This window comes from Panthera uncia, assembly GCF_023721935.1.
Source record: "Panthera uncia isolate 11264 chromosome E2 unlocalized genomic scaffold, Puncia_PCG_1.0 HiC_scaffold_20, whole genome shotgun sequence".
Taxonomy (NCBI): domain Eukaryota; kingdom Metazoa; phylum Chordata; class Mammalia; order Carnivora; family Felidae; genus Panthera; species Panthera uncia.
The window spans coordinates 18,832,009-18,850,460 of record NW_026057589.1 but is presented as its reverse complement, the minus strand read 5'-3'; the positions used below and the strand labels follow the sequence as shown (position 1 = coordinate 18,850,460).

Genomic DNA, 18,452 nt, shown 5'->3' with positions numbered 1-18,452 from the left:
CACACTTTCCACTGAGAACATGAGTTGACAGTGCAGGGAGCTCTGAAGGGGAAGAGCGAGTCAGGGAATGTTGGGGTCCCCAGGGACGATCCAGGACAGCAGGGTCCATGGGTGTAGAAGGGGGGGGTACTACAGAGAGAAGGCGACAAGTTTTACCAGCGCCATTAGTGTCTTGGAGATACCTGGGTGGAGTAAGAGGGAGCCGGACGTCTTCATTTATTTTCTGGGAAGAAGAGGCCACGTGTTTTGGCAGTGCTTTCCGGTTGGTGGTTTTGCTAATGGACAAAGGGTGCCCTTTGGAGATCTGCCAGTCACAGTGTGGCTGTCATTGGACAAATGCATCGCTTAGGCCAGGGGGTGTATTGGTCTGGCGACCCTGGACCAAATTTTCTGCCCCAATTTTGATTTCAAATATCCTGCCCCCATGTGAACCGGTGTGCTCTAATCACAGTGTTTCTGATTTGTAAGGGGAGAGATTCTATCCGGCAGTCCCCCCACTGCCGTGCCCCCCCGCCCCCCCGCCACAGTGCCCAGAAAGGCCTCGCTGCTGCCTGCGTGTCCTCAGGCAGTTATGAATCAGGACCACGAAGACTTTCCGACTAGCTCTGGAAAGTCCTTTTGATGTGCATTCAGCTTCTTCTATCTTTTCCTTCTTCATTTGTGCTCAGAATCTGAAAGATTCTGCTGCGCAAATTAGCCGGGGGCTGTGTGAAGCCTCAGCAAATTCTATGCCCCTCCCGATCCTCCATAACAGTTTTGAAAGCTCAGGTTTTGTAAAATGTAATGTGCACAAAATGGCTTACAATGAATCTTTGGCCACCTTAGCCAAGTAGATCTTCCTAAAGGTGCTTGGCTTTTTTGTCTTTTTAAACATGATGAAATACATTTAGACAATCAATAGAATCCTGGTTAAATAAATTAGAGTACATTGTGCAGCTATTAAAAAGAACAAGGCAAGGGCACCTGGGTGGCTCAGTTGGTTGGGTGTGTGACTTCAGCTCAGGTCATGATCTCACAGTTCGTGGGTTCGAGCCCCACATGGGGCTCTGTGCTGACAGCTCAGAGCTTGGAACCTGCTTCGGATTCTGTGTCTCCCTCTCTCTCTGCCCCTTTCCTGCTCACGTTCTGTCTCTCTATCTCTCTCAAAAACAAATAAACGTTAAAAAATTAAAAAAAAAAAAAAAGAACAAGGCACTTCGGTTTTTATACAGAACCATCTACAAGATATACTAGGTGAAAAAAAAAAAAAAAAAAGGAAGATGCCAAATAGTGAACACAGCATGAACCATTTGTAGGAACAGAAAAGTATGTATGTGCTTAGAATGTGTGTAGGTATCCCTGGAAGGTGACCCTGGATACTGGTAACAATGATTGCCTCTGCGGACACTGCAGGATGACAGGGGAGGGAGGCTTTCTTCTCACTCTATACCCTTTATACATTTCAAATTCTGTACCTTGGTCATGTATTACCTATGAACGAAAGATAAAATTTAAAAGAACTTTAAAAAGTAAAAACAGGGGTGCCTGGGTGGCTCAGTCATTTAAGCGTCCAACTTTGGCTCAGGTTATGATCTCATGGTTTATGGGTTCGAGCCCCATGTCGGGCTCTGTACTGACTGTTGAGAGCCTGGAGCCTGCTTCAGCTTCTGTGTCTCCCTCTTTCTCTGCCCGTCCCCTCCCCTGCCTCTCTCTCTCTCTCTCTTTCAAAAATAAATAAACATTTAAAAAAGTAAAAATAAAATTATAAAAATTTTAAAAGCCCCACCTAAAGATAAAGGACAGGTGGATAGAAGAGAGTATGTTTTAAACAGAAGCATGCCATTTTGCTTTGTGATGGCATATAGCATTTTCCTTTTTGATCTGCAGGCCTACAGCTGACGGTGTCCAATGAGAGTTTCACCTTTGACAATGTCACCATCTCCCTGACATGGCTCCTCTCTCCTTACATTGGAAACCTTTCGTGTATAATTAGTACAGGAGATGGCCACACTTTTGATCCCTACTACCCTCCCAGGTAAGAGGAATCTCTGAGCCTTGAGTCAGGATGTATCAGTCAGCTTCTGCTGCATAACAAAACATCCCCAAACTTAGTAGCTTACAATATTATTTATTATTCCTCATGGTTCTTTGGGTCAGCTAGGTGGCTTTGCTTATCTGGGCCAGCCTTGCTGGGGGCGGATGGCCTCAGAAGTCCTCACGTATATGTCTGGTGGTCAGCTGAGTGTTGGCTAGGGGCATGTATTGCATAATAATCACCCAACAGGCTAGTCTAGCCTCACTGGCATGGTGGCAGAGGGTTTCTAGCAGCAACTGAGAACAAGGCCTACTGTGCAAGCATTTTTAAAATCTCTACGTGTATCACATTTTCTAATGTCTCATTGGCCAAAGCAAGTTCCATGGCCACACCTAGGCTCAACAGGTGGAGAAAGAGACTCCACCTGTTGATGGAAGAAATGGCAGAGCCACAGTACAAAGGAGCATACATACAGAAATGGCATGCACAGGTTTTCTCACTACGGAGGCCACGTGAACAGTCTTGAAGAGCTGGGTCCTTATGGCTTTGTTCTGTATAGAATCTCTCCTGGGTTACTGTCCAAGGAGTTGGTAATGATGTGAAAAAGATGCTCGCATGGATGTGGGAATGTTTTCTGTTGGCAAGAATAATAAACAATAATAGTAGCAATATTCATAACAGTCCAGCCAAGCAGCTTTCACATATAATCTCATTTAGTCCTCACTACAAACCCTATCAGCTAGATCTATGCTATCCGGCAGAACAGCCACTTGCCACATGAGCTATTGGGTACTTGAAATGTGGCAGCTCTTAATTAAGATATGCTGTTAATTAAAACACATGTGGGATTTTGAAGATTTCAGTCGCCCCTCACCAACCTCTCATAAAAGATGTAAAGTATCTCACTAATTTTTAAATATTGATTACATGTTGAAATGAAAGTATTTTGGATATATTGGGTTAAAGAAAATAAATTATTAAAATTAATTTTATGTATTACTGTTTCAATGTGGCTCTTAGAACATACACATGGGTGGCTCACACTGTACTTCTATTGGACAGTGTTGAGCTAGGCAACTGTTATTTTGTTTTCATGGACAAAGCAGCTGAGGCTCAGAGAGGTATAGTGGCAGTGCCCAAGACACACAGCTTGTGAGTGGCAACATGGTGACACAAGCCAGGACGGTCTGGCATAAAAGCTGAGGCCCTCAAGCCCCTGGCAGATTACACGGCATGAAGGCATTATACTCTGCATCCTCTAGGAGAGCAGAACCTCCCCGGCCTGATGGCAGCTGAACTCAATTCATAACATTTCCAAGTCCTACTGGGCCTGGGGTAAGCTCCATTCTGGGTGCCCCCAGAATGATCCAGAATTTCCAGATCCTCAGTGGGATGGGGGCTTCTTACAGGGGTCTTCAGTTCAACATGAATCCCCAGGGAAATAATGGAGGCTCGTAAGCCCCTTTCCTAACCCTAAACATCTGCAGTTCTACCCTGTGGGGAGCTAGAGGTTCTGAATCCAGTCCTGCACATGCTCAGCATTGCTGGAAGCCCTGGCTTGGGTGGGGCCAAGAGAGGCCAGCCCTGTCCCTGGCCCAATTCTGCCCCAGTGAGGGAAAGTTTCACACTCAACAGTCCTCTGAGGCCTCAGACATTGTGCTGTGCCACCATATAAAATGGCATGTCCAGAAGCTAAGGTTCTAATCCCAGCTGCTGCTAACATGTGTGAGACAATTTCTGGTCTTGGGTTTCCATTCCCTTCCCTGTCTCATTAATATTGGTGGCTGCCTTGTTTCGTGGAGTAAAATGAGAAATTACATGTGAAGATGCTTTGGGGGAAATGTTACAAAATGTTACAAAAGTGATACAAATACCCATGACCTTGTTGTGCAGGTTTCTTCCTGCTTGCTACCATGGCAATGAAAAAACAGCAAATGCTAAGCTATACAATCGCCCGGCCCCCAAATTTTAAACAACTTGCATTTGGCGTTCGTCAAAATCGACTGTCTGTAGCCCTGCTAAGACCTTTAGTTACACAAAGACATTCCAGTAATAAACAAACAAACAGTAGCTACGAATTGGAGCAAATGAGACAAAATGCTAGTATTAGTCAACTCTGGATGGTGAGGCCAAAATACTCAGCTTCTTCTGTCATTTTGGTTAACTTTGGGAGATCCATTTCCGATGCTTCCTTATCGCAATAGCAGCCTCAGCACTCAACCTAGAATATTAAAAATGGCATGTATTTTAAGTTCGCAGAAGTCACATACCTTGCGTGAATGTCGCTGTGCTTTTATGTGTTTGTACGGCATCCTACTTTTGCTTAAGTCATGATAAGCTAAGGCCTAAATGGGCCACTTCATCTCTACTGCAGACAAACAACATGAGCTAATGGAGAATCCAATCTGAAATAGAAACAACATAATAAAGTCAAAGGATTTCTCCTTTAGATTCTTCTTGCCTTGCACTCCCGATGTATTGTGTTCACTTGAATGTCAAGCTGTTTTACTTTACTGTTTGTTGTAGGAAACTTTACACGTTTCTGTAATTTATTGTGTGCCTCCTGGACCAATTTGCGAAAGTGAAATTTGTCCTTGTCCAGCGTTGGGTGTCTCAGCGCCACCTACCGACAGATCAGGGGATTGCCATCATTTTGGGGTCTATTCAGAGCTGCCTCCACACATAGCTGAATCTGGAGGGGCCGCTTCCCTGGAAATCGGTATTTCGTAAGACAGAACAACATTTAGAGGGACCTAGATGTACACAGGATGTTGGGAAGCTCAGAGGAATTATGTGGAAGGTTATGGTCATAAAGGACTGAAGTCTTTCGGGGGAACCAGGCAGGAGCTATGGAGGTAGAGAAAGGGACAACAGGGATGTGAAGGGGCGTGGCCTCCTCAGGTAACTGCGAGCACCTCGCGTTACAGCAGGAGTTCGGGGTATGTGGGGGAAAATGAAAGATGCTGCTGGAAAACTCAAAAGGAGTCTGCTGATAAAGAGCCTTGATATGCCAGCCAGTTTGGAGAAATTGTTTTTAGGAGAACATGTAGGTTGGGTACCAGGAAACTGATTTGGGGTACAGCAGGTTTCCCGGGGGAGGGGGGTTCCAGGATGGAGCAGAGGCAGAAGGTACAATGGGATGCACTAGCAACACAGGCCCTTCCCATCCCCACAGAGAACTCTAGAGCCGGGACCTGACGGGACTGAGGCAAGAGAGTGGAACCTCAGTGCTCTGGCACAGAGCAGCCATGGGATGCAGGAAGGAACCCTGCAGGGGAGGAGGGGGGGAGGCTGCTCCCTTTGGCCAAGGCGAATTCCTGGAGATGGATTCATCTGTGAGCCCTTGGCCACTAACACACCAGAGTGCTGGGGAGGGGCAGACCTCGGCCTTGAAGTGCAGAATCTGGGTGACTCACATCCACTACAGAGGATACTTAAGAATATTTAGGCCATTTGGCTACATGATCTGTGATTGTTAATACTGTTGCAAGAGTTACTAACAGTCACTGGGTAATTTTAAGGGCTAAATGGGACTACAAAGAAGAAAATAATTGGCACAGAGTTGATTCTTAAAAATGGGTAATTGTTGCCATTATATTAATATTACAGAAGTATATACTACTTTTATTTTTAAGAGGCTAAGTGGCATAAACGCCATCCTATTATACACACATACACACACAAAACCCCACAATATTTGAGCCTATCACATACCAGGTACTTACTCAGCCATGGTCTCATTTAAACCTCACAACGACCCAGCCAGGAATGGCTCTCACCTCAATGTATGGACAAGGGAGCTGAGACTCAGAGTGGTTGAGTCATTACGTTACACAGGTGACTGACTCTGGAGACCTTACTTCCAGCTTTCTACCCTTTCCATTCTACCACACTGCCCCATTTGGTCAGGTGGCTTTATCCACCAAGCTGGCTAGCAACTTGTGAGTGACATTAACAAAATGGTACAGACCTTGGTATTCTTAACAATTGGACATTCTGAGCAAAGATACAAAATGTGAGCTCTCTTCCCCATTTTCTTTCTTTTTAAAGAAAAGCCACATCCCATTCATGTAAACGATCAAAGCAGCATGTTCAAATCAGTGGCAGTGTCTTAGACTAAGTTTTAAACTTTTTATTGAGGCATAAATATGTACAAAAAACTGCACAAAAAGATACAACTCAGTTAACTTCTACAAAGTGAAATGTCTACACCCATGTAACTCGTACTCAGATCAAGAAACAAAATATGACCAGTCTCCCAAGAGTCCTCCCGGGGCCCCCAAGTCTACCAATTTCTACCACTGTCGATCAGTGTGACCCGTTCGAAACTTCTATAAATGGAATCATAAAGTGTATTCTCTTTTGTGTCTGACTTCTCAACAGTACATTTTTGAGATGTATCCATATTGTTGTGTATAACTGTGCCTTCTTTGTTCTCATTTCTGTAGAACATTCCATCACATGGATATTCCTTGCTTTACTTATTCCTTTCTAGTGCTGGTAGTCCTTTTGGGTGGTTTCCCCTTTGGACGATTACAAACTATGTGGCTGTGCACATTGGAGCACATGTCTTTGCTGCATTTCTGTTGGGTTTGCACCCAGGAATGGCACTGCTAGCTCGTAGGATCATCAAAAAATGTTAGGTTGTTGCCTCCGTTGCTTTGTACTCCGAGCAGATCTTCCCTTTGTTGGCAGCAGTTTCTAAAAGCACTTTGCGGTCTTCTGCCTCCAGTGAGATCACTGGGAGACAAATCAGGAAAAGTCCGTTTCTCTGCCTTTCGTTCCTGAGCACTTTCAGTTGGCAGGAGAGCTCAAGGAATGGAATGAGTCGCTTTTCCCAGCAAGATCCCTGAAAAACAGCCCAGATTTTGCTATTCAAAACCATCCTTCCCGTGACTGAAAAGAGTTAGTGTTTTCTTGTTCTGAAATCCACGTGGTCTGTTATTAGAGCCTACTCCAGCGTCCTTTTGATTAGTGTTTGCTGGTGAAACTTTTATACTTTTACTTTTGACCTATCCATGTCATTATATTTATTAAATTTTTTTTAAGTTTATTTATTTATTTTGAGAGAGAGAGTGAGGGTGAGAACATGAGCAGGGAGAGAGAGAGGGAAGGAGAGAATCGGAGAGAGAGAATCCCAAGCAGGCTTTGTGTTGTCGGTGCAGAGCCCAATGCAGGGCTCAATCCCATGAAACATGAGATCATGACCTGAGCTGGAACCAAGAATCAGCTGCTTTAACTAACTGAGCCACCCAGGTGCCCCCTTATCATTATATTTAAAGTGGACTTCTTATAGACAGTCTATGGTTGAGACTTTTTTTTTTTTTAATCCCATCTGGCACAACAATTGGTGTGCTGAGATCATTTATAAGATCATTTTCCCTCTGTTCTCCTCTCTTGCCTTCTTTTGGATTATTTGAATATTTTTAGCATTCCATTTTAACATATCTATCAGCTTTTTTGGTTATAGATCTTTTTTTTTTTTTTAATTTTTTTTCCAACGTTTTTTATTTATTTTTGGGACAGAGAGAAACAGAGCATGAACGGGGGAGGGGCAGAGAGAGAGGGAGACACAGAAGCGGAAACAGGCTCCAGGCTCCGAGCCATCAGCCCAGAGCCTGACGCGGGGCTCAAACTCACGGACCGCGAGATCGTGACCTGGCTGAAGTCGGACGCTTAACCGACTGCGCCACCCAGGCGCCCCTGTTATAGATCTTTTTATTACTTTTTTAGTAGTTGCTTCATGGATTACAATATACATATCCAAACTTTCACAGTCTATATGGAGTTCATATTTTACTTCATTAAAATGTTGAAGCTTTACTGGCATATAGGTCCCTTTGCTCACCCTCCTCTATATTATATTTGTCATATGTAGGACATTTACATATATTGAAAATCTCTTTTTTTTTTTTTTTTTTTTTTTAGTTTATTTACTTTTGAGAGAGAGAGAGCAAGCACAAGCCAGGGAGGGGCAGAGAGAGGGAGACACAGAACCCAAAACAGGCTCCAGGCTCTGAGCTGTCAGCACAGAGCCCAACGAGGGGCCTGAATTTACCAAAATGTTACCAGTCTATGAATTTACCAAAATATTTACCATTACTTGTGTTCTTCCTTCACCCTTGAAATTCAAAGTTTCCCTCTGGTATCATTTCTTTTCTGCTGGAAAAACTCCCTTAAACACTTCTTTTATAGTAGATTTTTTGGAAACAAATTCTCTTAGAGGATTTCTTTATTCCTGAGAACGTCTTTATTTTGCTTCACTTCCTGGAGGACATTTTTGCTGGATATAGAATTAGGTGTTGACAATTCTTTTCTTTCAACATTTAAAGACATTGTCACTGTCTTCTGACTGCCATGCTTTTGAAGGGAAATCTACAATCAGTCACATCGCTGTTTTCTTTATATGCAATGTGTCATTTTTCAGGCTTGTTTTGAGATTTTTTTTTTCTTTACCTTTGATTTTCAGCAGTTTTATTACTGTATGTGTGGGCATGGTTTTCTTTAACTTTTCCCCTTTTGTGGGGGATCCATGGAGTTTCTTGAATCTTTACATGTATGTATTTTGCCAAACTGGGTAAGTTTTCACCCATTATTTCTTCAGTGTATTTTTCTACACCAATCTATCTCTTCTCACTGGTCCTCCCATGACACAACTGCTTTCTTTTTTGATATTGTCACACAGGTTGCTGATGCTCTACTCATTTTTGAAAATTTAATATTTTATTAAGATGTCAATTTATTTAATCTTTTCTTCAGCTCAGATACTTTCTCTTGCTCTTTGTTCAAGTTCACTGACTTTTTTCTGTCATCACTATTCTGCTATTGCAAGCATCCAGTGAATTTTTTATTTCAGATACTGTTTATTTCTAAAATTTTCATTAAAAAAAAAAGTTTCTGTTTCTCTGCTTAGAATGTCTGGCTTTCCATTCATTTAAAGAGGGTTTACCTTTATGTCATGGAGCATGGCTGAAATGGCTGATTTCAAGTCTGTCTGATAATTCCAAGTCTGTCTGATGTCACCTGAAAGCTGACATCTATTATGTTTTCACTTGAGATTGGGTCAGATTTTCCTCATTCTTTGGGTATCATCAAGCAATTTTGGATTATATTCTGGACATTTTGATAGGAGGTTCTGAGACTCTGGATCCAGTTAAAATCCTCTGGAAAAGAGATTTTTGTTTTGTGTTAGCAGGCAACCCACCTGGTTAGGTTCAGACCACACTTTATGACTTGCCTTCTGTGAGTGGTGGTTCCCATGTTGGTGTCGTTTCCAAACCTGTTTGGGTTGGCCCCACTCATGGGACACTCAGGATGGTGTTATGTTGTAGTCTGACTCAAACAAAGCCTTGGCTGTGTGTCTTTGGCTCTACTTTGCACATGCATAATATGTGAGTGAGCTCATAGTTTGTGCTGGGTTGTTCAGGGAAGTGGGGGCCCCTCCTCTCCACATCTCTCATTTTCAGGGTCTCCCCCACAATCTTCAGCTTCCACACATCTCTCTTCACGGCTCCTCTGGATACAAAGATGGGTTTTCTCTTGTGAATTAGGTGTCTGCATCACCCTACACTGTCAGTGCAGCTCCAAGAGGGAGAACAGCCTAGGGCATGGCCAAAAGAGAAAAAAAGAGAAATGACACAAAACAAAACCAGGTATTATTTTCTGTGCCCTCAGACTCACTGGGTCTCTTTTCCTGGTTCTCTTGGCTAAACAGAGGGGATTTCTCTTAGGGTTTTTGTTTTCTTCATTCATTGTGCAGTTCCATGACCCTAGGTCACAAACATGTACCCTAGGGACAAAGCCAAGATATAAAGGAGATTAAAAAAGAAAAAAGACACAAAATAGGAAAGTCCCATCTTTACGGGTACTTCTTAAAGCCTGGGCTTTCCTCCCCAATCTGTCTGCTGTTGTTTACTTTTCAGAGTCCTCACCAAGTTTCTTTTTGAATTTTGCCTAAAGTCGTAATCAATGGAAGAGACAGGTGGTGGCTTTACTTTTGGCAGGCACCAAAAATCCAGCTACTGTTTTGCAAGCCTTTTCACAAATATGCTCATTTGTCAAATATTTGTCAGCACGCCCTCCATGCTAGGCGCTGTGTTAGGTGCCGGATTTATAACGGAGATCTAGACAGACACCGTCTGTGCAGACGACCTAGCGGGAAAGAATGCCAGTGGCAGAGCAAGCACAGAAGGAATGAGTGTCACCCAGGAGAAGCAGCCGAGCTACAGCATTGCCTTTATGGGGAACCTAAGGAAGGCTTCCCTGAGGAGGTGATGTTTAAGCTGAGCACCAAAGGAAGAGCATGAGTGTGAGCAGACAGACGAGCGGAGAGCCTTCCCAGCAAAGAACAGCACACCTGCAGCCCTTGAGGCAGACGGGAGGTGGCACATTCCAGGAACCGAAAAGAGGGCAGAGCGGACATACAGCTGGGAGGGGTGTGGCAGGAGATGGGGGTGAGGTCAAGAAGGGAGGTCACGTGGGTCTTTATGGGCCACATTGGAGATTTTCAATCAGTTCCCTCGGCGAAATGAGAAGCCAAGCATCTATCATTCTGATACATTTGGAATATGACCCCATTTTACAGATGGGGAAACTATGGTTCAGAAAGGTAGGCTGGGGCATAGCATTTTACAGACGAGGGGGATTTATGTGAGCCACAGAGGGAATAAATGGCAGAAAAAGGACGTGTAACCGAATATTCAACTCCCTGATTGGTCACTGCTATTTCTTCCACTCCCACCTGCTCTAGACATCTCAACGTAACCTTTGTGAACACCAAGGGCTTGGTCACGTAGCATCTCTTTCTTCACCTGTTTATCTTTGCAGGGCAGGGAGGTGCAAGGTAGGTGAGTGCATATGTGCACACGTGTGTGAATGCATGTGTTTGTGTGTCCCCAACATGGCCAACACTAACTATTGCTGGCAGTTTATGCAGCAACGTGACCCACCAGTTCACAGCCCCTGGGGAATTTATTGTGTTTGCCGAGTGCACAACCAGTGAGTGGCATGTGATGGCTCAGAAGCACGTGACAATCCGAGACAAGACGGGAAGGCTCAGCGTGACTGGGTGCTCCGGCCTGTCGACGTTGGGAGCCAGCCCTCTCTGCCGCACTGTCTTCGGGGAACCTCTGTGGATTCAGGTGGTACTTGATGGAGGTGAGTCTACAGAAATGGTCAAGGTCAAAGCAACCTCGATTTTCCCCAGATCTATCCATCCAACTCCCAGGCTTTAATAAATACTAACAGCACTCATGTATCCAGTTAGTTTTTTAGCTATTCAACTTATTTAGCACCTCGTGCGTGCCCGGAACTGGTCTGAGTACTCCACGTGTGCTAGTATGTACTACTATGTATGTACCCAGTATGTACTATTATTATCTCCATTTTACAGATGAAGGAATGGAGGGAAGGTTCAGAAATTGGCTTGAAGTCACAAGGCTAGTGAGCTAAGTGAAGCTCTCTGCCTTCCGATGCCCTTCTTTACCCACAGTCCCATCAGAACAGAATTTCCAAGTCACTCCTTGTTAGGGAACCTGAATAGGACCGGGAGAGCTACCAGCTGGGCCTGAGCCCATCTCAGTGAGGCCAGCGTTGACCAGCCTGGCACAATGATGCTGCCCCCAATCAGGACTGATACGGAGCAACACGTACTGCCACAGCCATAGCAGATGTTACGGCTGGTGTCCCTTGTGATTGGTCAGTTTCTTCTCTGATTGGTCAGAGAGGCCATTTTAATTGGTCACGTCCATTCTGATTAGTCAAAGCGTCCTTTCTGACTGGTCACAGCATCTACTCTGATTGGTCACAGTGTTCATTCTGATTTATCACAACATCCATCCTCTTTGGTTGGGACCCATGTAGTTTCAGTTGTTAAACATTCTGAATATCATCCCTCTTCTCAGTAGAGACCCTACCAACGAAGACCCACCCGTACCTGAGGCAGCATCTTTATCCCAGGCACAGGTCTGGTTTGACATCCAGACAGAAGCCTGCTGGGCTAAACCGCGTGGCACAGAGCTGCAGAGGTGAGGACATGGCTCAGTCCGACCTCACAGCTCCTGGAGCCTCACCCAGCAGAGATATGATGGAGCTTAAACACAGGGTCCTTAAACAGTCCTCGGGGCTCCTCTCTGTCTCGGTGTGCTTGTTGGCCAAAGACGGCTGCTATGTGCACCAGGGAAACCTAAAATAATCCTTCATTTATGTTTTTATCCTACAAACATAATTGCCTACTGTTTGCCAAGTGTGGGGAGAGGGAGCAGGAAGCATGAGTGTCAGAAAGTACCATCATCATTGTCTTTCTCATCGTCATTAGCATCGTCATCGCTCAAACAAGAAATACCCTAGCTTGGCTTCTGTTGCAAAGAATCCTAATTTGGTGGTTCAAACAAGATTTTTAGAGTCAACCACGGTATTTAGCATCCAGGTAGGACAGCCGGCCCCAACCTATAAGGGAGCCGCATCTTAAGGTGAACAGGCTGAGTGTTCCCGTGGAGCGGGGTTTGAGGCGGTCTGCCACGGAGGTGGAAGGAAATGACTTCACCTGCTCCTGCTTAGGACAAGACTCGAGGCTAATTCTCAGGCATAAAAATCAGCCATGCCTCGGGAGACGCTCCTGTGTTAGCCTTCCACCCTCCAAGGACAAACCTGTCAACAAAATGTCCTCATATTTTCATTACAAACCTTTAAGTTTATGGGTAACACATGCAGAGCGCAGAGCAGAATATGCAGATGAGCAGAGAGGACTCAAAAAGAAAAATCGCTCATGAACCCCGTACTCAGAGATCATCACTGTTAAGACCTGGGGGTGGGCCTATCCTTCCGCATGTCTTTATGGCTATACCATCTCCATGTCTATGTCCAGAATCTGACCTTGGAGCTTGGGTCTCAACTGCATGGCTGTTGCCAACGTTCTTAAATATCTCTCACCCCACATAGGAAGAGGGGTGACTTACACTGTGCTGTCGGGTAATACAACCCTGGCTGAGTTCACCACACCAAGCGGCCTGCTACCCTACAATCTGACCCTGGACAGAGCAGCCCAGCAAAGGATGGGCCCAGGGATGTACCACCTGGAGATCCGAGCCACTAGCAACACCACTTCTGCACCCTCCCGGAACATCACAGTCTCCTTCATGGAGCCTCTGTCAGGGCTATGGGCTTCCTGGGCTTCTGACCACTTGGAGCTCGGACAAGACCTACTGGTCAACGTCTCGGTGGCTCGTGGCGCACCGGAGAGGCTGACCTTTGAAGTGGCAGGACTCAATGCAACCTTCTCCCATGAAGAAGAGAGTCTCCAGGGACCATTTGGGATTTACCCTGTGGCAGTTCCTCTTGAAGGTATTTGGGGTGGGTGGGTCTCCTCCCAAATTTCCCTCCTCTTTCCTTCCCGACTCAGTGTCCAGAGTCCCGCCAGCCTGTGTCCGTGTGTCCTGAACACAAATGGGGTTCACGGCATCCAGCCTGGGGCATACAATAAGAAGAGACATCTGATCTGCCCTCAGAGCTTAGAGTCACAGGGGTTCTCACTTGTGGCACTTCTAACGTTCGGGGCTGGATCGTTCTTTGCTGTGGGGGTTGTCCTGCACACTGTAGGGTGTTTACTGGCATGCCTGGCCTCTACCCACTAGATATCAGTAGCGCCAGCCTCCTAAGTACAATGAGAAATGCCTCCGGACATTGCCAACTGTCCCTGGGCAGCAAAATCTCCCCCACTGAGAACCACTGGAGGAGAGTTGGAAGGATTCCAATTTTTCCATCATTTCTAGAGGAGAGTGTGGTTCAGGGGGGACCTGCAGTCCATGCCCTTCAGGGAGCAGAGATAAAAACAAGGGTGGGAGAGGGAGGGACAAGAGAGGAAGAGTCAAGATGCTGGCTGGAATAGAGATAGGGTGACAGACTGGCTGGCACCACCAAGGGAGGAGACTAGAGGAGACATTTGCATTTAATCTGGAGAGAACAGAGAGTCCTTCAGGGCAATGTGGTGAAGTCAGCAGCCAGGAATGTGATGAGGGTCACAGAGTCCCCAGCCCACCCAGAACCCTGCCTACCTTCCCTGCCAAGGATCTCAGAAGTCTGTAAGAGAGGTGGAAATACTGTGCGGGGTGGGGCTACAGTGCCCTCAAGCAGCAGATTTAGCAAAAGAGATAGGTTAAATGACAGATTTGAGAAGAAAACCATTACAACTTTGCCAGGTATCAAAGGTCCAGCTTGGAACAAGAGGAATCCAGAGTGAAATGAAATGACAATGGAAAACATACACACTATATAGGTATAATTCAAATGCAAATTAATTATTGTTGTCTACAAAAGCCGCTTGGCAGGGGATAATAGATAAAATCTCTACATGCCCTGTGAAGTTTTGGCTCACTCTTAGATGGTAAGTAGTCTTCTTTTCCCCATAAGAAAAACAGATTTGGATGAGATAAAGGGGGTGAAGAGGAAGGGAAGGGCACCAGGTAGGGCAGGAAGACCCTCACTTGTCAGTGCTGGCCCGGTCCTGGCCAGCCTTGCTTGCCAACCAATGGTCACCAGCCCAGCAGATGTTTGCAGCTGCCTCTTGCAGGAGCTTCTGTGGGCTTCTGAGGCCCCTGCTAGGTCCCTGAGTTGGGGAGGGGACCAATACAAACATCTGGTCCTCAGAAAATTCTCACCTTTTCTTTGGCCAGCTACCGGTAGTTTTCCAAACGCAGGAATGCAGCCCTTTCCTGCCCCCACTCTCCCTCTCACTCCACCCCGTCCTCTTTCCTGCCCCCACTCTCCCTCTCACTCCACCCCGTCATAGACCATCCTTCAAGAGTACGAGAAAGGAACCTGTCCATGGGGGTCCCGGATCTGAAAGAGCACATATCCACCTTTCCCAGGGTCCCCTCTGATGAGCTCCTCTCTAGGCACGAGAAAAGAAGGTAGCACCCACCACCTTTCCCCATGAGGGAGGAGGGTGGGATACACACATACCCTGAATCTTACAAATCCTTCTCTCCCCTCTCTGCTCCTCAGTCTTTTTAAAGTCCTGTCATGTCCTTTCTTCTGCTGGAATCTCCTCTCTAATCTGACCAATGAGCACTACTCCTCCTTTGAACTTTAGCTTTAGCCTTGCCATGAACCATGATCAGTGCAGTGACTCCCTACTACATGTCCACATGCCCCCATGCCAATTCTTGCCATGGTTGGCACTTGGTCTCCTACAAGCATACTAGACTATAAGGACCTTGGAGACAAAGACCATGTTTCATTCACCTCTGTGTCCCAGAGCCTTGCACCATGCCTGGTATACAACAGGGGTCCATTAAATGCTCAGGATGAAAGATTCAAATGCCGCTGTCAGCAGACCAGGAAGCATAGCTTGGGAGAGCTGTCTCAACACAAGTTAAACAATTTATTGCAACACCCTTAAGTCTCTACCTTTTGCATTACAGGCACCTTTCTGGTCACAGTGACGGTGAGGAATGCCTTCTCAAACCTGAGTCTGGAAATTGGAAGCATCACTGTTTCAGGCAAGGAATTTCTGCAAGGGGCTATAAAACTCAGGACCAGCAGTTTGGGTCATTGCACTTGCTCGGGATCCAGGGAGGGACTCTTCAAAACAGAGCTCTGAATGCTTACCTTGCTCTGTAGATTTTAAGAATTCTCTGGTTACTCTAAAGCACTGTCATGTACACAGTAAAACATTCAACCGCTGTTACAGAATTCTAAAACATCCGAGTTTGCTGCTTTAGGCTCCAAGCAACAGGAGGCCCAACCTAGGTGGCTTTAAGTTTGGTCGTTATGATGTCACATACTGAGAAGTTAGGAGGTAAGTAGTTCCAGGATTGGTTCAGCGGTCCAGTGTCACCGGCAGGGACCCAGGCTCAGTCTGCTATTCTGTTCTGCCACCCTCAGAGTTTCTGCTTTGCCCATAGGGTTGCATCTCATCAACATGGCTGCTGCGGTTCCAAACATCGCAGGTCAACCCAGAATCATCCAGCAGCTGCACAAGCCCGTTTCCCCCTCTGTAGCTCTTGTTACTAGGAGGGAAGTTTTCCCCACAAGTCCCCAGCATTCTTCTCCTCAGATGCCATCAGCCAGGGTCATGTACCCTAGCTCTAAGGGGTGCTGGGAAGCAAGTATCCAGCAAGTATCCACCCTGGCTGTAAGGGGTGCTGGGAAGCAAGTATCTAGCACCTCCAGCTCTGTGGGAGAAGGTGGATTCTGGCAGCCAAGAAGAAGGGTGGGGTAATGGCTGGTAGGTAGGCAGCCAACAGTAGCTTAAAGTCCACAGCAAATGTGTTTGCCAGGACTCTTTGCGTAGTAAGGGACAGAAAAGCAGTTCAGACTGGCTCAACTCAAAGGGAAATTTTATCAACTCACAAAAAGAAAAGTCCAGGGGCGCCTGGGTGACTCAGTCGGTTAAGCGTCTGACTTTGGCTCAGGTCATGATCCTGCAGTTTGTGAATTCAAGCCCCACATAGGGCTCTGTGCTGACACCTCAGAGCCTGCAGCCTGCTTCAGATTCTGTGTCCCTCTCTCTCTGCCCCTCCCCCCGCTTACACTGTGTCTCACTCTCTCAAAAATAAGTAAACATCAAAAAATTAAAAAAAGAAAAAGAAAGAAAGAAAGAAAGAAAGAAAGAAAGAAAGAAAGAAACAAAGAAAGAAACAAAGAAAGAAATGGAAAGGCAAAGTCCAGGGTTTAGGCACAGCTAGATCCAGTCACTCAGTATTGTCAGAAATCTGCCTCTTCCCATCTCTTGGTTCTATGTTGGCTTTATTCTGATTCCCTCTTCCCATCAGTAGCAAGATGGCCCCAGGCTTCAATCCTTACTTAACCCTAGGGGAGAAGGAGTCCCTCTTTGCTGACATTTCTAGCCCAAGTCCTGAGGCCCCCTTTACTGGTCCAAGCTTGGTTCATGTTCCCTCCTGGACCCAGTACTGAGACCAGGGGAAAGTGGTATTCAGTTTGGGGAGACCAGGATCACATGCCCACCTGGAACATGCTGTAGGGGTGGCGTCACCCAAACCAAGGACTGAGAGCAGGGGAGGGATGTTTCCCGGGGGAAAGAATCGCCCGTAAGTGCTGTTACCAAAACAAGGGGGCACGGATGCCTGGATGGGGGACAAAACCATCAGATGTCTGTGCAATTGTCCACAGCCCTCCTTTTCCACTTATGGAATGTGAGGCCCAGAGAGGTGAGCTGACTTTCCAAAAGTCACTCAGCTAATTCATGGCAGGATCAGAGGCAGCAATTACTTCTCTTGATTTCTTCCTTCTGGGTTATTGGCCCATCTGCCTTAAGATTAAGAAGGAATCTCTGTGTCTGTCATCTTAGCTTTGCTTTACATAATTTTATAGACCTTCAAAGTGAGAGTTCTCAGAATGAGAATTCACTGGGAGAGAATTTTGTAAAGATCAACAGTACCCAGATGTTAACCAGGACACGAGAGCCTAATGACTCCCACGGATCTGCCAGTGCAGATAAAATACATTCCTGTCTTAATCATTACACTTTAACTAGACATTAGCATATTCACATTTCGATGATTTTTCAGGGCATATCAACTGAGTGTACATGTTCCATTTTCTTTTACCTTGCTATACTAACCCTCTTTATAGACGTACACAGATTACAATGCAATGGTATAGAAACACAGCAGTCAGCTCTCCTGGAGCCTTGAGGATAGGGATTGCCTTTTGTCGTGGGTGAGGAACCCAGAAAGAATAACTAACCTGCCTGGGCTCACACAGCCAGTAAGAGGCCAACAGGAAGACCCAGAAATACACTGTGGTGTGCTGAGGCCGGCCCCTAGCAGCTTGCCAGAGCTGGTTCTGTGCATCTCTTGCTCTATAATCACTGAGGTCAGCTCGGTAGCCTGAAATCTGCCTTCGTGGGAATACAAACACCACCAGAAGTAGTAAATGGTACACATCAGGGCTCCCCATCCCCACCCTTCAACTGGTAGTTAAACATTAACAGCATACAGCCACATGCTGATCTCTATTTTTTTTTTTGTTTTTTGTTTTTGTTTTTTTTTTTGTTTTTTTTTTTTTTTTCAGAAGTGAATATAATTTTTATTTATTTATTTATTTATTTATTTATTATTTATTTATTTTAAATCAACAGAGATTTATTCTCTTACAGTTCTGGAGGCTATAACTTTATTTAAAAGACCATTTTGAACATATTCTTTGTTGTATGAAGTATGAGAGCAATGTGAATTGTTTATGATTAATTTTCCTTGGGGAAATGAGTAAAGCCTCCCAGAAAAGAGGACATCTTATTTATTTATTTATTTATTCATTCTTTTATTGTTATTTTATTTTATTTTATTTTTTATTTTTTATTTTTTATTTTTTAATATATGAAATTTACTGTCAAATTGGTTTCCATACAACACCCAGTGCTCATCCCAAAAGGTGCCCTCCTCAATACCCATCACCCACCCTGCCCTCCCTCCCACCC

At 45.4% G+C, this 18,452-nt stretch overlaps 1 protein-coding gene and 1 long non-coding RNA gene across 2 annotated transcripts in view; one reads left to right on the top strand and one right to left on the bottom strand.

Annotated features, from left to right (window-relative positions):
- Positions 1 to 18,452, top strand: part of PKD1L2 (polycystin 1 like 2) — a 42,287-nt gene that overhangs the window by 10,349 nt on the left and 13,486 nt on the right. Inside the window, exons 5-8 of the mRNA XM_049622896.1 lie at positions 1,867 to 2,014; positions 10,950 to 11,170; positions 12,953 to 13,354; positions 15,433 to 15,510. Of these exons, the coding sequence (XP_049478853.1) occupies positions 1,867 to 2,014; positions 10,950 to 11,170; positions 12,953 to 13,354; positions 15,433 to 15,510 (849 nt within the window). The remainder of the gene's footprint in view (positions 1 to 1,866; positions 2,015 to 10,949; positions 11,171 to 12,952; positions 13,355 to 15,432; positions 15,511 to 18,452) is intronic.
- Positions 1,869 to 18,452, bottom strand: part of LOC125916597 (uncharacterized) — an 18,790-nt gene continuing 2,206 nt past the window's right edge. The window contains exons 3-4 of the long non-coding RNA XR_007455975.1: positions 4,285 to 4,419; positions 1,869 to 2,648 (exon numbers count right to left, since the gene is read on the bottom strand). This is a non-coding gene — a long non-coding RNA (uncharacterized LOC125916597). The remainder of the gene's footprint in view (positions 2,649 to 4,284; positions 4,420 to 18,452) is intronic.